The sequence below is a fragment of the Clupea harengus genome, chromosome 19 (assembly GCF_900700415.2).
Source record: "Clupea harengus chromosome 19, Ch_v2.0.2, whole genome shotgun sequence".
NCBI lineage: Eukaryota > Metazoa > Chordata > Actinopteri > Clupeiformes > Clupeidae > Clupea > Clupea harengus.
In genome coordinates this window covers 13,009,987-13,035,782 of record NC_045170.1, presented here as the reverse complement: position 1 = coordinate 13,035,782, position 25,796 = coordinate 13,009,987, and the positions used below count along the sequence as shown (strand labels likewise).

The 25,796-nt window shown below is 44.9% G+C and overlaps 2 protein-coding genes across 3 annotated transcripts in view; both read right to left on the bottom strand.

Moving 5' to 3' along the window:
• Nucleotides 1-479: 479 nt before the first annotated feature.
• si:ch211-264f5.6 (carcinoembryonic antigen-related cell adhesion molecule 20) lies at nucleotides 480-13,675 on the bottom strand. Of its 2 annotated transcripts, none has more exons than XM_012818199.2 (9): nucleotides 13,541-13,675; nucleotides 12,902-13,231; nucleotides 11,040-11,324; nucleotides 9,635-9,904; nucleotides 7,403-7,687; nucleotides 6,855-7,109; nucleotides 6,482-6,599; nucleotides 2,486-2,546; nucleotides 480-1,646 (listed from the first exon to the last, which is right to left on the bottom strand). In XM_012818199.2, the coding sequence occupies exons 1-8, from the start codon at nucleotides 13,587-13,589 to the stop codon at nucleotides 2,528-2,530; spliced, it is 1,611 nt and encodes a 536-aa protein (XP_012673653.2). In that variant the 5' UTR covers nucleotides 13,590-13,675; the 3' UTR covers nucleotides 480-1,646; nucleotides 2,486-2,527. The 2 variants fall into 2 exon arrangements, with proteins under 2 accessions (XP_012673653.2, XP_031442227.1); XM_031586367.1 differs by having other exon boundaries at nucleotides 2,490-2,546.
• A 3,522-nt stretch (nucleotides 13,676-17,197) lies between these two features.
• Nucleotides 17,198-25,796, bottom strand: part of LOC105891985 (glutamate receptor ionotropic, kainate 5) — a 71,240-nt gene continuing 62,641 nt past the window's right edge. The window contains exons 18-20 of the mRNA XM_031585972.2: nucleotides 24,995-25,123; nucleotides 19,698-19,864; nucleotides 17,198-19,036 (exon numbers count right to left, since the gene is read on the bottom strand). Of these exons, the coding sequence (XP_031441832.1) occupies nucleotides 18,374-19,036; nucleotides 19,698-19,864; nucleotides 24,995-25,123 (959 nt within the window). The 3' untranslated portion in view covers nucleotides 17,198-18,373. The remainder of the gene's footprint in view (nucleotides 19,037-19,697; nucleotides 19,865-24,994; nucleotides 25,124-25,796) is intronic.

Sequence of the window (25,796 nt, the reverse complement as noted above, 5' to 3'; positions counted from 1 at the left end):
GCCATTAAAATTTGTTTCAAAAATCATCACGTCAGTATATTTATGGACCCTCCCCCCGCCCCCTTAAGAAAATGAAAAGATAGTTTAAAGCATGTATTTGGTTATAGTCTTTGTGCAGTGGTCTCTAATTTGTTGTGTTTAAGCTGGCAAACTTCAAACACACTTCACTCGATTGAAAAGTGTGAAATGTATGGTCTCCTGCCATACAACGTCAGAAGTGATTCAAACAGACGGTACGAGCGTAACAAATCTGCAAAAGCAACGCCTAGGAAAAAGAATTAACGTTTCCCTCCAAAAGGAATGCCATTCTACCACAAAAAATCTCTCACCTTCATCTTCTTTCAAAAGCCTGAGGCTTCCCCCTCCCCCTATCTGTTGTACCTACACACACACACACACACACACACACACACACACACACACACACACACACACACACACACACACACACACACACACACACACACACAAACACACACACACACACACACACACACACACACACACACACACACAAACACACACACACACAGCCTGCTGAGACATGTTGGTCTTAAGATTCTACACCCTGCCAGGACATCCGCAGAAAAAAAAACTAAATTTTAAAAACAAAGCACTGTCCTTGGGGATCAAACAGACACGAGGCGATACTGCAAGTGATATTGATGCTTTTCTGTTTAATTTAACTCAATGTTCTTCAGCACCACAAACAATGACTGCGCTTTACAGAGACACGTGCTCAGGCCCCACCAAGAGCAAGCTAAGCTCATACCTGGGGGGTGAGGTGCATCTGCCTCAGGACAGCTTAATGCTAGCATTTAGCACATGAACTTTTCAAAGCCAGCTTTCTCACACTTTTTTTATCATTTCATTCTCTGGGCTATCTGGTCCCTTCTTTATTAGCCTCAGTTGTCCCTGAAGGCCGTGGTTGTGTCAGGAATGTGCTCATCTCAGAGAGCGTCAACCTTTTTAGGCTAGAGCCTACAGGTTCATTCCAGACCAAGTTTCGTTTACTTCAGGAGTTGTCCTCCCTTCCAAAAAAAGAAAAGAAAAGAAAAGAATAGAAAAAACAAACATGAACGACAATCCACTTTTTTTTTAAGGGGGTTGGGGGTAACAGGAGGGTTTAAGGTTTCAGAAGGTGGACAAAAGGGAGTGGTCCACTGTAGTTTAGGAGAACGGGGGACACAATGGAGAGAGGAGTCAGTTGGGTTGGGGCAGGAGGGGTAATGAGCTGGAGCAGAAACCCACAGATAAGGAGAAGTGCCCGACCCCTCCCCATTCACCACCCCATCTCATTCAGTCTTCAAATTCCAGAATCTCTTACCCCTCAGGTGGGGGTGGAGAGGTGGTCGGTTCGTTTTCATCCAAGGAGAGGGCGTGAGTGTGGGGTCAGGCACAGAGTGGGGGTGGGGACTCCAGCAAGACGGGCCAGGGGTTGGAACCAGGTGTGTGAGAGAGGGACAGCAGGTTTTTCTTTTGGGGAAGAGAAAGAACACGCCATGCCCTGGGGCTGGGATGGCTGGGATGGAAGTCAGGGCACCTGTGATATACGACCCCAACGAGCAAGTTCTTGAAGTTGCCCCGTGGGATTCCCAGCAAGAGAAGAAATGAAGACAGCTGATTTTTGGGGTGTTTTACTGACCCTGAGAAAAAAGGAGAGGAGTCGTTTTAGTCACACATTAAAAAACTAACATACCTCCTGTTGACACATAGCACCACATGATGTGAATGATAAGAATCTCTGTTTGCTATAAATGTTGACACTTTCCAGACAGTTGATTAACATTATAGTGATGTTGCAAAATGTCTCCACCCCACTGAGGAACATCTCCAGTAATAGATGACATGTGGGCAAGAGACAGCGACATTTCTAGGGCCGCTCAGCTCGCTACTCTGTGACTAATATGAGCACGGTGGCGGATGACGGTCCTTCGAGAATCTGAAATGAAACCAAAATCGAAATAAACTGCACTCTGTGAACCTCACACACACACACACACACACACACACACACACACACACACACATATGCATGCTCACACACGCACACACACATACATATACACACACACCAACTCCTCGTATGCACAGCAGCGGGGGAAAGGTCACGGTGAACAGTAGCTTCAGTTTAATCTCTGCTTTGAGCCTCCCCTCCCTCTTCCTGAGTCAACAGTCTTATCACACGCCGAGGTTTTGAGGGCGGGAGCGTGCTTCTGTGAGCAACCCACATACACTACACATCAATGCTGACTGTGACCAAAGGAAAGCAGCTAAAATCTGTGGAATATTCCTCAAGCCCCCTACTGTGAATCTGCCGACCCAATCCTATCCCTGAACATCAACGAGAATGTTCTCCCCACAAAAAAAAGGAGCCAGTCCTGATAAATACTGTAGGAATCTTTGAGTGGCGGATAAGACTAGGTCAGGGTTTTTTTTTTCTTTCTTGCGCGCAGAAAAAAATAATTATTATAGAGAAACTTACCAACCTCCCCCTCTCCTCCTCCTCCCCTCCTCCATTCGGTGCTTAGTATGGCGATGGGATCCTGGTAGAGAGAGAAAAAGAGAGAGATAATGCTTAGGCAGTTCTTCTGTGTCACTGGTATCTGGTAATATCCCTATTCAGTCCATGCAGTCATTAGCTGCAGCAGCATCATGTAAGGACGTGTGAAACAGAGCTACTGTATATAGCACACTTTGTATATAGCACGAAAACAACAAAACAATTTGAGGATAATAAGCATTTCACAGAAATGGTAGGACAAGTGTGACTCACAACAACAATTACAGCTGCTCACAGCACACACGCATGCATGCCAGAGGCATTACAACTGCAGGTTTCTTGGAAAAAAGTGCCTGAAGGTTTCTACAGAAATATGATAATTCTGTATCCACAAATGTCTCTATAGAGGCCGCTAGAGACATTCATTACTGGAGCCTGTGTTGAGATAATGATCTCGTAAGTCAGACATGACCGAGATAAGAAAATAACAATCAACGATAACAACTGAGGCAACCATAAACACCGGCATGGACAAACACAGCCATGAAAACCTGTGTAACTTGGAGTATCTCTGCACTTGTTTGTGGAAGCCCCTGAGCTTCAATATGAAGTGAGATTGAAGATTAAGCGAGAACAAGTGAGGACAGTTAAGAGATAGACAGAGACAAACCGATGCGCTGAGGCAGACTCACAAGGGGACAGACAGGGCGAAGGTACACTGTGAGAGTGAGACAGAGCCAGAGAGTGAGACTGAATGACATCAGTCAATTCGTCAGAGTTTACCGTGAAGAGATTAAGGAGCTGGAAAAAAAAAGAAATGTGAAGGAAGGGTGTGCAGTATTTCATAGACAGATAGTAAGACAGACACGATCCCCCTCTCTACCATCATGTACTATCAGAAGAGATGGCTTGAAGCCAGATATTTAATTATCACGGAGAAATAATCACCAAGTGTCACAGAATTCTCAGCAATGACACCAGAAACAGAGAGCGAGAGAGAGAGAGAGACAGAGGGAAGTAAAAAAAGAACACCAAGTCATGCAAAGATAAGGACAAAGAGTGAACAGTGAGCGATTAGGCTACAGAGAAAGAGGACGAACAAAAGAAAGACAGAGAGTAAGAAAGAGAGTGTGTGGAAAGGAGCGAAGGGGCGAGGGGGGAAGTGAGCAAAACGAGAGAGAGACGGAGCAAAAAGAGAGAGAGACGGAGGGCAAGCAAGTGTGGACATGACTGACATTCCTCCCATTCATTCTCCCCAATCCCCCCACCCTGTCTTCACTCACCTCCCCAGACAGAAAGAGATACCTACGACTAAGAACACGGGGAAAGGCAGGACAGAAACTTCTCTTTTGTCCCGCTGCAACTGCTCTTTTGATTTTTTTTCTCGCCATAAGAGGTTGAGACAGAACGAATGACATAACCTCTGTCAACACCACTCGCCGCAGGAGTGAACCACATCTGCTTGTTCCAGTGTCAAAATGTCAAAGAGAGGAGAGTAACAATGAGAACTTTTACAAGTAAGAAAGGAGGGATTGTTTTTCTCTTTGGACAAAAAGAGAACTAGACGTCTGTGGTATAGTAGAGGTTAGTGACAGTTTTGTTGGGTCATGTGTGTATGAGAGCGCAGGAATGTGGTCGGACAGCGTTTTTTTTTTTTAACAACAATGTGTGTGACAATCATTAATCTGAGCAGGCACAGCCATGTCAGAGCCGAGGAAGGAGAGGGAGCATCCCAGGAATCTCCCGTGCGCCTGCTTCCCTAAATCCCACAAAGCCCTGGAGCCAGACCCCAGAGTACACAAACGCAAGACCGCGGAGTCCGGCACACTCTGCTAACATCAAACTGTGTTGTTTCTACCCATCTGCGGCTTTACACACTCTGGTGATGCATTCTGTAACAAGAATACTAGTGCACCCCCTGGCACAGTTTCTCCTGCCAAATTCACTTACCAGAATTCTTCTGACATGATTTATTATAATTCTACCTAATACAAATAGAAGCTTGTGGTACATTTCAACAGACAAATGAGGTCAAACAGATGGTTTCAGGAAGCAGTGGGATACTGTAACTTGAGCTAGATGTTTGAGACCTACTCAACAGGTTGAGCATTATTTAGTTTAAATATTTTAGCGGTGCATAACTTTTATGTCTCTAGATGCCTGTTTATCGCTCGCAACTGAAAACAATATATTGTGTTTAGTGTTATGAAAAGGCTTACCACTCTTCCTTGTCACAAAAAAAACTGTGGAACTCTCACGCCCTGAGGAACAACAGTTCCTTACTGTTTGAGGTTCCCAATCTGATTCACACAACACAATGGTTGATCGGCAGGGAGGGGTGAAAAGTTTGCCGACTATCCCTGTGAGTTTCTCTGAGCTAACTTGCCAGTCATGCAAGTTTTGCTATCAGGGAAATTGATCTCTCTCTCTCTCTTTCTCTGTCTCTCGGCACTAACTTTAGCAATGCAGACAATTAACCACGTTTGTTTGCATGTTTTCCCTGACACGCTGAACCAGTCTTGGCTTCAGTCTCTTTATGTACTCTCTCCCTGAAGCCAAGCACACATTCGGAAGTCGAAAGCTTACCTAGCAGCAGTGCCTTGTTATGCACACACACATACTTATCGCCTGAGTGTTTGCTCATGAGGCGGTCCACCACCTCGCCTCCTTCATTCGCCACCGAGCAGAGTGGCTTCAAAGCCTTTCTCTAAATGCCCACTCCCCGCTACCTTCTTGTTTAGCAAGTCATCAAGAGGGCTTCCCCCTCCTGAGTCAACAGTCAATCCACCGACACAACTCCTCATCTGGAAACTTCTTCCTGAACGCAAACAGGCGCCGACACCACCTCTGTTCCCCCCGCCGGAGCTGTTGACAGGCCTGTCTGGCAAAGTGACGAAAAGCCTACAGCCCAGACTGCCACTCAGCACCTGTCGCCTCTCAGATGGACGTTCCTCCGGGGCTTTCCTCAGCTCCTCGGCGTCACAAAGACAAGCCCAGGTGCATCTAACCTTGATTGACCTCTGTCACTATCACGCTCTGGCTAATCCCTTACTCTCTACACGTTTCTGTCAACCCAGTGTTTGCTGAAAGAGGAGAGGAGCGGTGAGGAAAAGGGAGGACAGGAGTGGACAGTTGCAGAGGAACGAGAGAAAAGGGACAGGTTAAGAGAGAACTGCAAAGACTCAAGAAAAGTGATAGTGAAACTATACAAAAGAGCTGAAAAATGGCATTGAATCCCAGTGATTACAACATGTTACCTCATCAGAGACGTTACCAATGGCCTAAACAAGTAGTCAAACTGCTTTCAGGCTTAAGTCAGTTTCATCCATGTTACACACAAAATCAATTAACCAACCAATAGATTGTCTGCATTGCATTAAAATTCCATTCAAATATGCAGTACATGCAGTATTGCAGAATTGCTGCACACCATATAAATCATTGTTACGCATTGCTGCACATACAGTATAAATCTACCAGATCATCAGCTCTCTGTTGAGTTAGTAAGAGAAGAAATCAGCTTATGGAGTATCAAGTTATATCAATCGCATCCCTGGTCACAGTTCACTTGTTTCTATCAACAGTAAGCCCTCGAGTGTCTCAGCTAATCTGCTAAAGGGTGACTTGTTTTGTCGTAACTGATTGGCATCCATTCAGAAGATGTGGTTGACGTTGCATCACATCCTCTAAGGCAAGCCAAACTGAGCCTTCAGGTTTTGGGGGTGTGCATTATATACACAAGAGGCCTTTTCAGTAGGGCACAGGCATGTCTCAATTCACAATCTAGGGATTCAACAGTCATTCAAAAAACATTTTGGGCAGGGATGGTGAAACAAAATGGCTGACATGCTTACTCTGTCTCTCTCAGTTGCTTAAACTGGGCTTGAACTCACAGCAGCACATGTTAACTATCAAGTGTACAGGGTCTAAGGCACACAAGCAGGATTGAGAGAAAAAGTAAGAAGAAGAGACACTCACTCTTTCTTCTTTCTCATGTGCATAACCACACCAATCACAATGGCCAGAGCGATCAGCACGCCGATGATGATGCCAGCTATGGCTCCACCTGACAAGCCTTCATCCAGTGCTCCCTCCTCTGCACACACAAACACACACGTAAACATTTGTTTTTAGAACATACATCTTCTGAATGTTTTAACACACATCTCTAAGACACACAAATACATTTCAGGACCTCCCTGTCTCAGGCACACACACACCTGCATATTTAAAGCAAAGTCAGTTAAGAAAAGAAAAATTATTATTTTAGTGTTTATACACATACACACACACACACACACACATTTTCTCCATTTACTATGCTCAGTCACGTCGCTTGTGAATGTCTCACCTCTGACGTAGAGTATGTGTGTGGCGGTGGTCGTGACGTTGGTGATTGGGTTCAGGGCAGTGCAGGAGTAGGTGCCGCCGTCACGGAACCTCGGGTTCTCAATGACGATTATCGGCTTGGTGGTCTCCAGCTTGGTGGCGTTGAGCTTCCAAGTGTAGGTGGACTCGGGAAAAGACTGTACTCCGCACTTGATCTCCACGCGGTCATGGATCTCAACCTCTGACTGCCCTTCTACCACCATATTTTCTGGACCATCTGAGATGACATTCACCAGAGGAGACAGAGGTGTTTGTTTCAGTTGATGCTGAGCTCTCAAGTCCTCACAGACATCACAGGGAAGAATCCTAATCAGTTTGTCATCAGTGTTTGAATCCCCCACCCCTTTCTATTTAAAGGAAAACCTTTGCCAAAACATGGAACACAGAAACACTGATCATCGAAACTGTGATCAAAACATGTGTGTGTGTGCGCATGTGTGTGTGTGCTATGTTGGAGTGAATGTTATTTTATCAGCCTGTGTGTAATGACAGAGGGCGTGTCACACTCACAGTTCACCACCATCTTGTAGATGTCCGCAACGGAGTTGACCGCATTCTTCAGCTCACACTTGTACACGCCGGCGTCCTCCCTCTGCACCAGCGGGATGGTCAGCTGGTCCTTCTGCTTGGAGATGACCACCCGGTCGGTGGAGGTTAGATCCACGCCGTCCTTCGTCCACGACTTGGATGCGACCATGCCGGCCTCTGCTTTGCAGGTGAGAGTGATGTTGCTCTTCTTGGCGACGATGGGGGTGTCAGGCCCCTCTCTGGTGATCTTGGTTCCCTTAATGGCCTCTTTGGAACAGAAAGGGGAGAGGAAGAGAGAAAGAGAAAGAGAGAAAGAGAGAGAGAGAGAGAGAGAGAGAGTATGCTCTTTTAGTTGTTGATGAAGGGTTTCTTGCGGAACCTTTATAACAGTTGAATTGCTCCCACATTAGAGGTTCCCTCGTAAAAAATGTCCAAAAGCAAGTGATTAATTCTATGAATGTCTAAAAAGGTGCATTTACTGGTTATAACACGTTACTTATCTTCTTCCTTGATGCCTAATTTGAATTCCAAGTACGTGTAATATTTGATAAGGTATATTTAAATAAAGACTTAAATGAGCATTCTGCTCTATACAGTAAAGTATCAGGAAGATAACTTTTTTGGATTGTTTTATCTTCATCTGTAAAGTACAGCATTCAGTGGTGCCAGGGAGAATCTTTAAGGTTTATTGGGAAGGACTCCAAAGAGGTAACCTTTCAATTCAGCGTTAGGCGTAAGTTCTTCATTGACTACTATACTTGTCTTAATACAAAACCCCTCCACACATTCTCTTCAAGGGTGTGAAAGACTCCTCGATGTCATCATCAGTCTTTAGAAAGGCACATAGTATTCCCCTCTGACATTCCTCTCTGTCATACCTCGCATTTCTTGACATCTTAGAACTTGTGTGCCTTATAGTTAGCATGTGTTTAAATCAAGGGTTGACTTTCGGAGTAAACAACCGAAAATACCAGGAGCTACATGCTATTGAAGAACGCCACACATTCATGAGATAACAGCAACAAAACAGGAGATAAGTAACAATTTTTTTTCTCTCTCTCTCTCTCTCTCTCTGTCTATCTAGCTATCTATCAGTTTATTTCTCTCTCTATCTCTTGCTTTCTCTCCCACTGAAAGTATGACATGTGAATTTGTGTACTGCCATAACTTGTCAGAAGCATAAAGTTCAGCTACTTCACTGCATCCCACTTCACAATCTAAACCACATACTCTCATACACACAGCATTAATTGTGATGTGACCTATCTAGGTATGGTTGCGGTGTGACTAATAGTGAGAGAGGCTTTTCTTCAAGCCACAGTGTGCACTCACAGAAAGTCAAACAATATGACGTGGGCCGTTCCTAGTCCCTCCGGGGGCACATAGTGGTGAAACCAGTTTCTACATGCTTGCTCTGCAAGAGGCCATCTTAAGTCAAGCAGACAGATGTGGCCATGTTAAAGGCTTATGGCAGGATACTGGACAACTACAGGCAACCATGTTGGGGGAAATCCTTAGATTTTACAATAGAAACAGCTGGGAGGTGTTTCCCATAAAATGAAATGCAGTTCAAATTGGATTCTTCACTGTAAAAGGAAGAAATGAGTCATGCCATAAAGCCAGTACCTGTTCTCTTCATTGATTGCTTTCATAGAATGTGTAACCAATACAGTCATTGTTAAAAGGAGATCATTGATTTGACAATGCATTTTCTTTTTCAGCTATCATGGCCTCAGGATTGCAATGCTCCTAGTTGGCCAACTCTGACTCATTACCCAGCAGCCTCAGCCACACAGATTCAGATTGCAAATTCTTCTCCAGAATATGATGACCACACAGTCAGGAATCTGGTGGTTCAGTTTCGAGAAGCCCGGTACTCCATGCAGGTTCAAACAGGAACATAATGCCACCATCATACCAAACATTTTATGCACAGAAAACAAACCGCACACAAACAATAGATATTTGTGGAGTTAGTTACTCCACACTTTACTCATGTGTTACTAGTAATGTTCTCAATCCTCACCCCAAAGCCCCCATGGATCTGCATAACCAGGCAGAACCTGTCAGCGGCATTCTTGATCAGCTGAAAACACCTGATGTAGCTAATCAGGGGCATTTTCAATAGACTAATTTCAATCCGGTGTGCTTGGAGCAGGGATAGATAGAAGATTTGCAGGACAGGACAGGACTGAAAACCACCTGAGTACTCACCTATCACAGTGAAAATGACAGTGTCGGAAGCTGTGTAGCGCTTGGTCTTCGCATTGAAGGCCAGACAGGTGTAGTTGCCGCCGTCCTTCTCCTTCAGGTTTTCCAAGCTCATGGACATGGAGGTGGCATCCTTCATGACCACGCCGTTCTGCAGCCACTGGTAGGTGGCGGCCGGGCTGGACGTGGACGAGCAGGACAGACTCGCGTTGGCACCCTTGCCGAAGACCGCGGCCACAGGTGTCTGCACGAGGACCACGTCTTCAGGGCCATCTACACACACACACACACACACACACACACACACACATACAGGGGTGTGAAATTAGCTTCTAGAGGATGTAAAATACATGCATAGAAAGGCTTTGCGAGAACAATGCCTCGGTCTTCTCTCCCCTGGGATTGCGGCTACACCACTGTGTGTACCAAGGGGCTGGGGAATGAATGAGATCTTATCTAAACACGGTCTTCCTGTCACCTGTCTGAGTCACAGGTCTGTTTGCATAAGGATAAACATCATTCACGCTGTGTGTGGAACACAGCAACAGCTACGGACAAATTAAACATAATATGGGGTTTGTGAGAAAGAAGACTGAAGCAGAGAGGTGTCCCCCATTGTCTCCTCTCAGGTAAATCTTAACCCAGCAGGAGGGATAGGAACTGAGTGAGGTAGAGAGCAGAGAAAGAATCAAGACAGATGGTGCTAAAGCTCAAGAGGAAATGAAACACTGAGAGAGGAACAGAGAAACAGTAAGACAGAGACACCCTGAATAACAGAGATCCTTCTATTTGTCTCAGGTAAAGACCACATGGGGAAGCATACAGTACTAATCTCTACTACTCTAATACTCTCCTGAGAGAGCTTTATAGTAGGTAAATGTTGGGTGGGTCAGGTATCAATGATGTCATGCAGGTAAAAACACGCAGCATATAAACCTAGCTAATAGGCTACTTTAGCTACATATACAGGCCTTTTGTCCTTTTCACAATAGTGATTACTGCTTATTTACGCAAGCCTGACATAGCACTGTTATAAAGTAATAAAAGTCATGGGAAATCATAAATCAACATCAATGTCTTTGCTGAACAGCTAGGTTTTATATACCATATGATGGTGCCATCATCAAATCTAAATCAAATCTAGGTGCCCAGTATTTTAGCCTATTCAAAGGAGAGCCTGACAAATCCAGCATTTGCTGTCAAGATGCTTATGTTGACACTTCAGATAGTGTTTTCAACCCACCACTGGATACTACATTGACATAAAATAAAATAAACATGCAAAGCAAGCAAGCACTGTTTCTTTCCCATGACAGGCAGCTCCAAACACCTCCATTTGAGGTGAAAATCAAGATAGGTGGGTAAGTCATTATCAGAAAGATGGAGTGCACTCAATGTTTGGACTCACAGCTGACGGTCATGTTGAAGGCGCTGCTCCTCTCCACCTCCAGGTCGTTGCCAGCGCGGCAGTAGATCGGCCCCACGAGGTCCCAGCGCTGGACATCCTTCACACTCAGAATGTTGCCGGCCGGGTTCAGGACCAGCCTCTTGCCGTCGGCCACAACCGGCACCGTGCCATTGAGCCAGGTATACTTCAGGAAGGAGCCTTTGGCCGTGCAGGTCAGCACCACTGAGTTGTTGGTCTCAACCGCCTCAATTGGGTCAACGGTGATGGTCACGTCAGCGACCGGCACTGCGAAGAGGAGAGGATGGAGAGAATGATGTGAGAGGGGTGTATGGACAGAGGGATGCAGAGGAAGGAGGAAGAGGCTGAGGGCATTGATAACACCAGGTGGGGAGAGAGGCGAGGGAAAGGGAAATGAGTGAGAGTGGGTGAGCTGAAGCTTCAGGGGAAGGATGCAGAAAGATGGAGAAGAGGAAGATCAGTGAATAACAGAGGAGGAGAGGAGCAGCTGCTGGACCTCCATTTTGCGTCAAAAAGATAAGCAGAAGCTCCACAGAGCAAGTCTGAGGAACACTCCACAAGCCAAACAAAATCACATCCTGAAAAATGTAGAAACAGGTTTCTATTATATTAGAACTGTCTAAACTTATTTGACAATTACTAACACCACTATGCCCTGGGTTTCACATCCTTTACAGTTAGAATCATCATAGCCAAGGAGAGTATTTAAAAATGTCTTCCATTGCCAATTACTGATTTCGGCTTTTAGGAGACCAAGCCCTCATGATCTATTACACACACAAACACACACACACACACACCACAGCAAGTGCTTGCATTCCAGCAGAGGAGGGGTGTTTGAAGGCTAAGAAAGTGCACTCAACGCCCTGGAAAGAATCTTGGCTGACCTCATATCAGTTGCTTTTCTTTCCCTCTACACCTGGATGTTGGTAACTGGCCTAGAAGTGGCAGCCAAAGCTAGAGGGTGATCTCTGAGCTTAGAGGCTGAGGTAAACTTTGCTGCACTGCACTGCACATCGTAATCATGTGTTATACTAAAGGTTACCACACATACTACAAGGCCCTACACAATACCACACTATCTCCTATATACCATAGGCCTACTATTTAGCCATGCTAATTGCCCCCTTAAATTTGGCAGTTTCATCGTGTGAATTAGGGTAAGTTAAAGCAAGGTTGACAAAATGTTAATGGATAAGGTATTGTAGAGGTAGCTCAGCGTTTCAACACCACTATCCAAACTGACACTGATGTGAAAGAGCAGCATTTATTTGCTTGGAACAGGCGTTCACCTACACTGGAAACGTTTAGTGCCCTGGTGAGAACTCATCCAGTGTGTGTTGGTATTTTGTAAGTCATAATTACAAGCATATGCCACTTCCATAACCTGAAGCATGTGATGAATGTAAAAATGTTAAATTTCTCAATATATTACTCGAATATATCTGTCGCATATCCTATGTTTTGTGTCATTCATTCATATCATACTGTTTTACACTATTCTATGCCGAAACTATAGAAACCTATATTTAACAACCACGCCCAAAGAACATTCACTCAAAACCATGGACCACCGTTCACATCACAAACTGCTCCCCTAGTGGCTACAAATTATGCCACTGTTCTCAAGTCTTCAATCTAATCTCTCAATTGGCAAGTGCTTTGAGAGCAAGTTTAGTCATTCTACTACACTATTCCGCCACGTAGTAAATATAATAATAATTCTAATTAAACATCAAAATAACAACTTACTAAAACAACACAGAGTGAATAAAAATAAAAATAAAAATGTTTTGATGTCATCACAGTTGTTTTAAATGTCCAGTGTGACAGAGTGCACTCACCCAGCACTTCGAGGTCCGTATCTCCTGTAAGTGTCACTACATCCATTGTGACAACGGTCAACTGGTAGTTTCCGCTGTCAGCGGCAGTTAGAGGTCCAAGTTCCATCATGCCGGTGGTTTCATTCACCTTGACTCGGTCCTTGTAGGCATCGACAATTTTTACCGTTTTTTGTGTGGCCGTCAAGATATTTATCCCTTCACCCTTGACGACGAAATTCCAGCTAAGTGTCAGGTATCCTTGAGAAGTATCTAAGGTTGTGTTGAACTTGACCATCTTTCCCGATACACCTTTCACCGTGTCACTAGGTAGCAGGTTTGCTGAGCAGCACACTAGCAAAACACACACACACACACACAAAACATATTAAACGAGAATCTGCACACATACAATTATTCAACATTAATGGAAACGATTTTTGTACCAATCAAATTATTACCTATCAATGTACACAATTACGTTTAAATTAAAACGTCGGGGGGAAACCAAACCGACAGAAAAGTGATAAGCAACAGACTAGGGAAGCAATTAAGATCCCTCTACAGAAGCAGGCCTATCTAACGCAGGTAACAGAATGGCCAGCAAAATGTCAGGAAAAACGTTATTTTCACACTTTTTCACATATCTAAGAAATATCTCACCAAGTGCTGACACTAAGAGCAAGGGTAGTCTTAAGTTAATGAAATCCATTTATGCGTCCGAGTCCTTCAAGTTCCAGAGGAAGAGTGCGCTGTAACTCGAGCTGCAGGCAAAAAGAGTGAATATTCACTTAGGTGCGCACTAGCTACAATCAAACCACGCCCGCGCTCAGTGACTCCCATTACCTGACAATTTGCGGAAGTGTCTAATCCACGCAATCGTAGGCGACTGAAACGATATAAAGGCAAATATCTAATTTAAACGTGTCACATATGTAGCTATTAAGACATACAATACAGCTTTACACCTGATACACCTGTTGTATCTAAACATAGTTTGAACCATACTATTATGTGAAAGAGTAAAATATCCTAAATGGATGGCATCATGTTGACATAAGCCCTATTGCGATTGCTATGTGAACGATCCTGTATTATGGGCTAGTTTACTCAACACAATAATTACAAAAATAAAGATGTGCACAAATATCAGTGTCTCAAAAATGTACAGCAAGATTCAATTGTTGTGGTTACGCTGCCGCCCCGTGGTGAACTCTTGAAGTTAATCTTGTGTCACAATCACGCATCCTTACAATTAAGTCAACAAGCGCCAAAAATGTGTCACGGTATTGTGTTATCAATTTATTGAAGTAATAGGCTATAGCCTATAGGATTTTGTTATATCCGTAGAAAAATAACATATATAATATTTCCGTCCTTGTAGGATTTGTTTCGATCTGTGAAAAGCTTTGATCAAATACCCAGCCTTAGACAAAGATTAGGAATAAAAGAGACTTTGGAGTGTTTGCTCCAGTCTACTGCATTTTAGGCCACCGATTAAACAGTTAGAACAACCATGTTTTGAAATATTGCTATTTTATTATTACATCGCTATTGTAGTATTTGAAACGTGCTATTAGCATGGGCAACAAGCTGTTGTAATGTTTGCCAATCTTTCTGTGCGACCTGTTTTTCGAAAAACGTGGTTTTCTGCATATGGAAATCTTAAAACATGAGAGATGTGCTGCACTTGCATGACTATGGTTATGGTGATGGTTAAAAAAAGACATTAGAAAACAGATAAAATATGAAGACAGTAACAGAAATAAGCCTAATGAGAACACTATGACAATAAAGTAGGTCTCAGGTAAATTGTCCAATTAAACAGATGCTAATTAAAAAAGGCACTTTTGAAATGTACCAAGGTTACTGGAACGAAGAGCACTAGATAGGTCATTCTACCAGCGAAAAACCACAATCGAAAACAGTTTTGACTGTGTTCTCTCGCTGGAGAGAGATAGCAAAGACATAAAACGCTCATCAGAGGAGCAAAGTGGTTGAGAGGGGGATAGAGCTGCATCATAGCATTTAAATACGCAGGTGCCTTTTGTGACTGTCATATAGGCCAGAGTGAGGGATATCAATTGAATTCTAGCAGTTACAGGGAGCCAGTGAAGGGTGTCCTCTGCGCTCTGTATCATCTGCAATGGTCTCACTACACAGTCAGGCAGGCAGGCAGGCCTGCTAAAATTGCATCGTAATAGTCTAGTTTAGACATAACCAAGGCCTGCACAATAAGTTGTATAGCATACTGTTAGAGATAGGGTCTGATCTTCCAAATAGTATAGAGTGTGAACTGACAAGACCTCGAGACAGAAACTACATGCTCAGATAATTTAAGCTGGTCATTAAATATAATGGTGTGACACAATTCTTCCCAGTAAACACAAGCAGCCTACATTTCAAACCCATCTAAAGGTAACATAGAACTCAGTTTTCCCATCTATAGGAAAACGAGAATGTTTGTCCACTGCTTGTGAACTATTGATGTAAATAATAGCCAAGTGTTCCATAATAATAATGTGTCAGTCTTGCCAAGCACCACACTCAAAGTACCACAAGGCTTTATTGAACCTTAGAGGAATCAGTCTGAATTTGTCAAAAGGGCATCAACAACAGCTCAGCAACAGTTCCCTGATGACAAGAAGCACCAGCGTCCTCTGACTGTCTGACATTGTAGTTTACATTTCTCGGCCGACATCCACCCTCTTCTCTGCACCTTGCAAACAGACGACGAGTCCTCATGCTTCAAGGTGCGAGCTCGCGCACAGCCACCTGACCCGATTGCTTCCTTCGGTGTCAGTGCATTTTGGACTCCCCCCACCCACCCACCCACTTTCCCTGTATTGTTCGTGCCACTGTGCCCAGGGATGTCCTCAGTCGCTCGCTTCAATTTCAAATGTTCTTTTCATGCCTACAACCGAAGGGGTTCGAATGTAGCAGCTGAAATTTCCTTTCATCGGCGCACAAGGCATCGCTCGACACCCCCCCCCCCCCCCCCCCCCCCCTCCCTCCCTCTCACTTCTCCATCAGTTGATCTTCTCATCAGGAGGATAATATCTGTGAAATTACATTGGCCTTTATTTCTCCCATTTGGCCCCACGGGGCGCCCCGTCTCTGATAGAATTAGGTTTCCTCACAGAGGACAGAACAGGACTGATGCTCGCTGAGCTTTAATCGAAGATAGCAATTGTGTCCTCGTTGGCAGATGGGGGGAGCACACCGTGCGTGATTTTTTTGTGAAGTCTGAGGGATTGGCCACTGGAAAAAAGAGCCTAAGATTTCAACTCATGTTTTCAGTTGTTATCTTTTTTTGAAACGATAGTAAGATCAGGCCTTTTCAAAATGGCCGCATGAAGTGCTGTCAGGTGTGGGCAGTCAACAAACAGCAGCAGTACAATTCTGTGTTTATGTTTTGCATTTTAAAGGACATTCAAAGGTGGCACATTGATCATAAAAATATGTACCACAGTTGTATACTGTCACATATTAATTTGAGGCAAGCCCAAAGTGTCAAAGATTTCCAGAGCATACAATCTCTCTATAAAACCAGGCTGTAACGCAAGGGTGATCTCTGCATTGTGGTCAGAAGACATGGCCTGCAACGCACATCTCTTAGGTTTGACCTTCATGTTGATGTCATCTCAGCAATGTTGAGATTTATAGGGTCTTACACATTCTTGTTTCAAATGGCACTCCATCCCATTGTTGCTAAATAATAAATAAAAAAGCAACATCAAATTATGCTACAATATAAAGCTACAATACATCTGTATATAAATACATCTATATACATAGTTGTGTTATACCATGTGTCACATACTCATGTTTTTCCCCCCATAAACAGACAAGCACAGACACATACAAGCAATGACCCACAGCATGATTAATACAACATTTAGTTTTAATAGCTGTTTTTATTCCAAATGCATTTCTTTATCTATATATTTGAACAGCAGAGGGTAGCACCCCTCCTACGGAACCCCACATCTCAATAGGAATAATAACAATAGAATCATCATAATAACCATTGTTTTTCACTGTTGTTGTAATCCGTTTAGGACTGGTATAGAAATTCTTATGAAAAAATAACAAGGAAGGAAAAAGAGATAATAAAAATGTCTGATCAGACTCATTTGTTTCATTTGAATACTCTCACATACTCTCATACAAACACACATATGTTCACTGTTGGGCACTCTTTCTCGCTCTCTCACTATCTCTCTCTCACACACACACACACACACACACACAACCACACACACACACACACACACACACACACACACAAACACACACACACACACACACACACACACACACACACACACACACACACACACACACACACACACACACACACATAAACAATCTCATGCATAACATAAGATGAACAATAACATGGACCCCTTCTTAAACCTGGAAAGAACAAGCGTAAATATGCCTACAGGTCTGTCTGTGCTCAGTGCCTGTTTTTTTCCCAACCTCTTAACCGGGAACACAAGTGCCACCTCTGTCTGTATATTTCCATTGTGAACTAATAATGGTCCTAGTTCTCTGTCTCTAGTCTCTGCACTCTTGTTGTCCACCTCTGACAGAAAAAAAAAAAACAGAACACATGACAAATCTCAGACATTAGTTTCCCTGGCAACCAGCCCGAATCACGGGAACCAGCTATGGTAGAAAAAAATAACACACTGAGTGAAAGAAAACAAAGGAATATAGAAAAAGGAAATAAGCAAATAGCTTGAAAGGAAAGAAAACTGGACCGCTGATATCTTCTTCTTCTTTATCATCATCTTCTTCTTGCCCTTTCCTTTTAAAAGTCACTCTGAATAATGTTAAGTTCAAGGGTGAATATAAGACTTCCATTAAAGATGGCGTTTACACCCACAGCCCACTGCACCTCCACTCTTGGTGTTTGTCACTGTGAAATGTGTACCTTCTATCTCTCTCTCTTTCTCTCCCAGGGGCTTATGGTCTATGTTAGTCCTCCAGATTGTATTCAGTGTTCAGAGGATAGATCCCAGACCAGGTGAGCCAACTTCCTGCTTCTGAGAAAGAGCTGCCATATCCTCTTGAAGGGAATCATGGGAAACCAACCAACATGAGTGCACAGACATGTTGCATAGAGCATGGCCACGTAGGTCGACTGGTTTTTTATGTCAATGTAAAACCCATAGGGCGCACCCTAGCACTGAGCCACATGTCATGGAGATGCCCTGTCTCACCAGGACCATCAGAGCCTCTGTCCTCTCTCTATTCCCCTTCCTTTAGCAACCTTTTCATTTCATTGTTTTTGTTTGTTTGTTTTTGTTTTTGTTTATCAGTAATACAGAGGGCTTGTTATAAAGTGGGCCTCTCCTATCAGCTGCTTTGTTTGTCGGGTCTCTTTTTCTTTAAAATTAGGGGGGGATGGGGGGGTGGCAGGAGTTCCAATGAGTTCCTCTCTAGGTGAGCACCCCGCCTCTCTCTCCCCGCCCATACATTCTATTCTCAGTCCTGCTTGTTCAGTAAGTCTGTGGAGGGGGCTTTGCATGGAGGGAGGGGCCGGGGTGGAGGGGCAGGCTTGGTCTTGTGACGGCGGGGGCTGGCCGAGCCGCCCCCCTCGCTGTCGGTTGTGGACGAGGAGGGCGGGGGCGGGGCTGGCAGCCGTGGCAGGGAGCTGGTGGCCGAGGGGAGGGGCGGGATCCGGGAGCAGGAGGAGGCAGAGCGGAGGCTCTGGATCCGCCGGCACTCCTGGCAGATGCGCACGTGGGTGCAGCCGCGAGGCGGGGCCGCCGGGGCGCCCAGGGAGCCCGGCTGAGGGGCCGGCGCGGGGGGAGAGGGCATGCTGGACACTGCAGCGCCCAGTGGATCCTCCAGGAGGCGCTGTGGTCCCGGGCCCATGTCCGCTGGACCCGGCGGCCCCATGGCACCAGCTCTGGCCCCGAGAGGGGGGCCCCCTCCCGTCAACGGGCCCATCCCGCTGTACAGCTTGCCGTTGCTAAGGCGCATCTCGCGCACAAGCCTCAAGGGGCGAGGGCCCCCCAGCGTGAGGCGGGTGGGGTGCCGGAGCACTGCCGAACTGGAGAGGGGTCGTCGCCGGCGGGAACGGGAGCTCTTTTTACAGGAGATGGCGTTCCGGAACTCTGACATCATCTCCTGACACACGGACACCTGAGAGAGTGAGAAAAAGAGAGAGAGAGGGAAAAAGAACAAGGATGAGGGAGAGAAAGATAGGCAGCGATAGAGAGAAAGAGAGGGACCAAGAAAGAGGTAGGCAGAGAGCGAGGGAGAGAAAGAGAGAGGGAGGAGGGAGTAAGCACTATTGTTTTCTTCCGGGTTTGATTCACTCTGCTACCAATCAATTTTTTTAATCAATGCGAAGTAGAGGAGATTACAAACTGTTGCAGGGCCCTCTCCAATGAACTGACTGCAGTACAACATGGCTAAATCACCACAACAGCTAATTAGAACAGTTGGGAATGCACCAACACTGCTTCTTCCACTATATTCAACCGTGTATCTAGTAGGAATAGATGCACTGGCCTATTGCAAATGGTGTGAAGTATTGTCTGTTGGTCAGTTGCTTACATTTGACCGAAGAAATGGTATTAGAAGAACCGAAGCAACAACACATGGTGCACACACCTACACAGACACACTTAAGAACACACATACACACACACACACACACACACACACACACAGAGAAACACACACACAGACACAGACACAGACACAAGCAGACACACACACGCACACACACATACACATATACAAGCAGACACACACACACACACGCACAGGGGGGTGGCATGATGCCACGGTAACCTACTGGGGGGTGTCTGTGATGTCGGCCGTGGCAGGGGTGAGGGCGTACCTCATCAGTCTCGGCGGAGCGGCGTGTGGACCACACAAACTCCATGATAGCCACGAACACGGCGATGATGAGCCCACAGATCAGCACCACAAAGATCCCACCGATGTTCTCCATGCCCAGGCCTGTATACACGCACACACACACACACACACAAGCATGTACACAAATTAGTTCACACAGTCACAGAAATGTACACACACACATACGCATACATGCACACCCACACACACACACACGCATGTACACAAATTGGTTCACACACATACACATACACACATACGCATACACACACACGCACATACATAAATTAGATCACACAGTCACAGAAATGTACACATACACACACACACGCACACACACACACACATACATACATACATACATACATACACAGAAGTATATATGCACACCAACAAATGCACAAATCTGCCTTCCACTGCAGAGCACCAACACGACCAAAACAGAGCAAAACAACCCTGCTGCTTTTCCTAGACCATCTAAACCCGGCGAACCCCCAGCCCACACATCCATCTGTCCATAATGCCCCCCCCCCCATTATTATTGCACCTGTGGGCTGTTACTGTGAATAATGCACTATATCTAATGCATAAAAACAGATTAGGTGCATGATTCCCTTAATAGTATTAGGGGAAAACCTAAGAGGTATGACAACCCCGTATGCGGATATCTGAGTCGGCGGCAGCAACGTGAGAGCTAGGATATGAATATGATAAACAACAGCCACAAAAGTGTCAAAAGCAGAGGGTCAAAATGTCCTTCCTGTTCGAGGCAAATAGAATGTGTTAAAAATCATCTGCCCTTGAGGGTAAACAGTAGTGTCTGTGTAAAAACATCAGATGTACACACACACACACACACACACACACACACACACACACACACACACACACACACACACACACACACACACGAACACACACACACACACACACACACACATACGCACACACACTTGCAGACTTCCCCTGCCTTTCTCTGCTCTCACTCTTCTGCTCAGTCTTACTCACTCTTGCTCTCTCTCTCTCTCTCTGTCTCTCTCTCTCTCGCACGCACGCACGCACGCACGCACACGCACACACACACACGCACGCACGCACGCACGCACGCACGCACGCACACGCACACACACACACACACACGCGCACGCACGCACGCACGCACACACGCACACACACACACACACACACACACACGCACACACACACACACACACACACACACACGCACACACACACACACACACACAAAGCTATTCAAGGCATTATGGGTATCAAAACTGCAGAAAGAGAAAACCTCTCTCAGTATTGTCTGGCCATTAGATCCAACTGACTGAAGGCAATAGCCCTAATCTGCAAGCATTACTACCATCATGACTATTGGTAGACTTAGAAGAGTCTATGTAAAACCTGAAATGGTTTGATGATGATGATGATGATGATAATGGGAGTTACTCCGATGATGATAACAGTGATGATGACAATCACGATGAATGTGGTGCTGCAGCTGAAGATAGTGATGATGATGATGGTGGTAGTGATGATGATGATGATAGTGATGATGATGATGATGGTAGTGGTGATGAGCTCTGCATTTGGGAAGATGTCCATTCCTTTAGTCATCTCTGTATGAACCAAACAGATAATTTTTGCCTTACTTGTATACACTAAATAAGCTAATTTTTTTCTGTTATAGAAAATGAAAGCTGCAGAGCCCAATTGAAAGTGGGAACATAATAAAAGCAAGGTGCTTTTTACTGACTGTAGAATACTGCCAAAAACAACATAAACTTTCTCATGAAATGCATATTGATCTGTTCCCTACAACAGTTTTTTACAATAATTTTCATACCTGCCTCAATACCTACAAAAAACTTGACACATTCATCATCAGTAGACTATGTGAACTAAAGTGTGGATACTTTTGCATTGTTTTGATACAAAATGCATTCAATGACTACTTCTTCGAAAATTCATGGATACCTGTCTCAGTCAATGTTCACCACCAGCAAAACTCTGGCAAAACTACAGCAAATTTTGCAAACATTTAGATACTCTATTCAAAACTGTTAACTTTCAGTTCAAAACCGGACAAAATTGAGATAACTGTAGATGTAAATATGCTGTATTTTGACAGACAAATGAAACGATACACATGAAATAAAACAGATTATTCTGATTTTGGTGGAAACTGTATTCTGTTTTTGCTTTGTTTTGTTTGTTTCTAGCCTTGTTAACAACTATACAAAAGTGGTAATACAACATTTGCATTGAAATGTGCACGTATGTCAAGAAAATATAGATTACTGCTATACCACTATTACTGCTGTATATGTAAGTCATGGGCTATCAAAAAGAAAAACTACAGTAATGTTGTGGTACTTACTGTAGCAGACACTTTTACCGAAAGTAATAAAACCTCCTACATTGCCCAGGAATTGAACTCAGGGCAGCTGTTGGTTAGGTAGGAACACTAACCACCGTACCTCTGACGGCATTTACCACACACGGTAACTTTATCACACTCAATAGTGGTATCTACAATCAGGGGTGGACTGGGGGGAAAAGTGGCCCGGGAGTTACTGTCAGACCGGCCCACTCAATTTACCCGTTTGGTGAGCGGAGTGGGCCGGTATTTTGGACCATCCCAACCCCGTCGGCCCACCGGGGATTCCCCCGGTATCCCCGATGGCCAGTCCGCCCCTGTCTACAGTATTGCAAAAGGCAAACCAACCGATGAAAAGGTTTGTTCTTGGTGTCACGATAGCTGCTTGGCTTGAAATATTTGTGGGGCCTTGGGGATTACACGGGTGGATAAGATTTCCTAAAGATTTACTGTAAGTCAAGGGAGAACATTGCAGTAAATGTGAAGTTCATAAAAATGTTATTCTAAATACAGAGGACACTATGGATCAACATTAGGGCTACAATGTTGTGATGTTGTTTCACACTTCAACACACTGACTACACACTTTTTGTTCTACTTTACCACAGAAATTGTAGCATGAAACACATCGCTGTCATAAAACATATTGCAGCATTTCAGAATTGTTTGTTTGGTATTACAGTATATCCTGTAAAGTGTCATACTTTTTTTCTATTTTTTTGCAATGCAACACTAAATTATGCAAACAATAGAGGATTTGGCAACACATATTATATGCATTTTTTAGTGCTTGAAAATGATGATGTTTTTTAGTTCAATGTATTTTGAGTGTCACAGTAGTCTTGCTCCCCACATTATCATGTGTGGCTTAGGCTGTGAAAATGATTAATGAGCTACAATGGTGACTGGGCTGATTTTCCTTCTGGCTCCTGTACCAGTGTTTAATAGGCCACTTATTTTATCTGCTTAATTTGTGTGGATGTGCCCACATGGCACGCGGCCCAGTGAATATGACGTTTTGCCTTTTAGCGCCATTCAGGTGAAAAAGTGAGAACATTACACCCAAAATATTAAACCCATCTCTCTAGATGCTTATGGACACTGATCTTTACTGTTAAAATAATAACTCTGCTCAATGAACTTCAAGTGTTCTATGGTATTTTGCATTTTGGCAACTAAATAAAGACTGAAATATTGCATATGGTTTTCAAGAATGCCTGCAGATTTGTTATCTGTAAGCTCCATTATCAAGTATTATACCTCCTTATATATAACAGCCAATGCATCTGACCTGGATCCTTATTATTATGGAAAACACAATGGTATTATTCTTTAAACCTATCATTATGTAAAAAACAATATAACCTGTATTGCAGTTATTTGTAACCTTATTTCCAAGAACGCAGAGCAAGACATGAGTCGGTATGTTGATAATGAATTGGTATGTTGGGTGCCTCCAGAGAGGAGACCAAACTAACAGCAGCCCATGGGGTCACTCATGGGGCCAATCTTGGGGCCAATCTTGGGGTCACTCATGGGGTCACTCATGGGGTCACTCTGCTCACAAGGGTTTGGGGGGATGTGCATGGGGAGACCAGCCAGGTCTTTTGAGGGGAGTAATTTATGGTGATTAGGACGTAAATATGGTAACACACATATTCATAAGCGTCCAAATTTGGGTGGAGAGGGCCTAGCCAAGGAACCAGTTGGGTGTGGCAGGCTATTCTGTACTGTACAAAAACATAAGGACAAAGGAGATCGAGGGAACCAGAGACGGAGGAAGCAAGAAGACAACCTCACACTCCATCATGACCCCCCCAGTGGTCAGCTGCAAAGACCGTTTTAGCAGTTTTTTTTTTTTTACCTTGTTCTACCCTAGTATTTTTCTGGACTACTGAAAATTGATTTCTGGATTTCTTCTTGATTTCTTCTTGATTTCATTTGTGTCACGTTTGTTTAAATAACTTTTGAGCGATGTCTTCTGTCAGTGCCTTCGTAGTTTGCTGAGGTATGACTCTGTCAAGAGTATCTCCACAGCCATGGGTCCCCTATCTCTGTCTCTGACAAATGGGTCTGAAATGGGGGAGGTGTGAGAGTGTGCTCTTGCTAGCTGCACGTCTCCTCTGGCAAGGCAGCCTACAGGGAATCTAGTTGGGTCAGGTCAGAGGTCCCTGTTGAAGTAGTCAGGGAAATGTTCTTAGCTGGGAAGCCGCAGACAGAGAGCAAGCATCTGTTAGGTGTGTGGTTCATGGCAAACCCAATTAAATTCAGCAACACTAGGAGCGGTCCTGGCGGGCTGGTTCCGCCCCAGCTCCCAAACCTTCACTGGTGTAAAACATCATGATGATGGGACAGCCTCAGGGGGAGTACGGGATGCTGGAAGCTCTGGTCTGTTTTTTAGCGGTTTACAGAAAGGCAATCTTGCTCATTTGGGACCAACCCCCATCTAGTTCCTCTCCAGCAGAATTGAGAGGCGAGAAGTAGCGTCGTTTCATTTTTAACATGAAATAAAGAATAAATGTGTGCGTGAGTGTGAGGGTGAGGGTGTGTGTGTGAGGGTGAGGGTGAGGGTGAGGGTGAGGGTGTGTGTGTGAGGGTGAGGGTGTGTGTGTGTGTGTGTGTGTGTGTGTGTGAGTGTGTGTGTGAGGGTATGTGTGTGTGAGTGTGAGTGTGAGGATGTGTGTGTGTGAGGGTGTGTGTGTGAGGGTGAGGGTGAGGGTGTGTGTGTGTGAGGGTGAGGGTGAGGGTGAGGATGAGGGTGTGTGTGAGGGTGTGTGTGTGTGTGTGTGTGTGTGTGTGTGTGTAAGAGAGAGGGAGAGAGAGAGAGAGGGAGAGAGAGAGAGACTCACCTTTGGCCCGGTGGTCCTCTTCTTTAGGGCACTGTCCCCCCTCCCACCAGCGGCGCTTGAGGATCTCCAGCCGGTTACTCTCCTGCAGTTGCAGCACGCCCAGAGTGATCTCATCTCTGAATGGAGAGCCTGAGAGGGAGAGAGGGAGAGAGAGAGAGAGAGAGAGAGAGAGAGAGAGAGGAGGGGAGAGAGGGATAGAGGGAAAGAGAGAGAGAGGGATAGAGGGAAAGAGAAAGAGGGATAGAGGATAAGAGAGAAGGAGGGAGAGAAAGAGAGGGAGAGAGAGAGGAAGTGGTAAGGAGGGGGAGGGAGAAAGAGAAAGGGGGAAAGGGTTGGGGGAAAGAGAGAGATATAGCAAGCGAAGGAGAGGGAGAGAGACAGAAGGGAGAAAGAGAAAGAGAAGAACAAGTGACTATAAGAGATGGATAGAGTGAACAGGATAGGGTGTCATAGTGTCGAGTGCATAAAGAAATATAAAAAAAAATTCGAGAGAGCGCAGAAAGGAGAAAAAATAACCGGGACTGCAGTGAACGCGACAAACCTTTTACCTATGACAACCACTCTCCCTCCTCCATGCACGCTGCAATGTCAGGCGAAATGTGCCACCTAAGCAGCCACCCCGCCGTCCCTGTCAGCGCGTCCTCACCTCAACACGCCAGCGCTGCCACTTCGCTTGATCAAGGCAGAGGTGGAGCGGCTGGCGCTATCACAGCTAGCGGGATGTCACCGCAGAGAAGGAGGCGAGCGAGAGGGGGCTGAGAGGCATAAAGATTCCTGTCACTCCCTCTTGCTGAGGAGTCTC

Coding starts and splice junctions, on each gene's coding strand:
- si:ch211-264f5.6 (XM_012818199.2), bottom strand. CDS start 13,589: ATGGATTTCATTAACTTAAGACTACCCTTGCTCTTAGTGTCAGCACTT. Junction 7,688..9,634: donor TGTCATTTTCACTGTGATAG/GTGAGTACTCAG, acceptor TCTGTTCCAAAG/AGGCCATTAAGGGAACCAAG. Junction 6,600..6,854: donor ACACATACTCTACGTCAGAG/GTGAGACATTCA, acceptor TTGTGTGTGCAG/AGGAGGGAGCACTGGATGAA.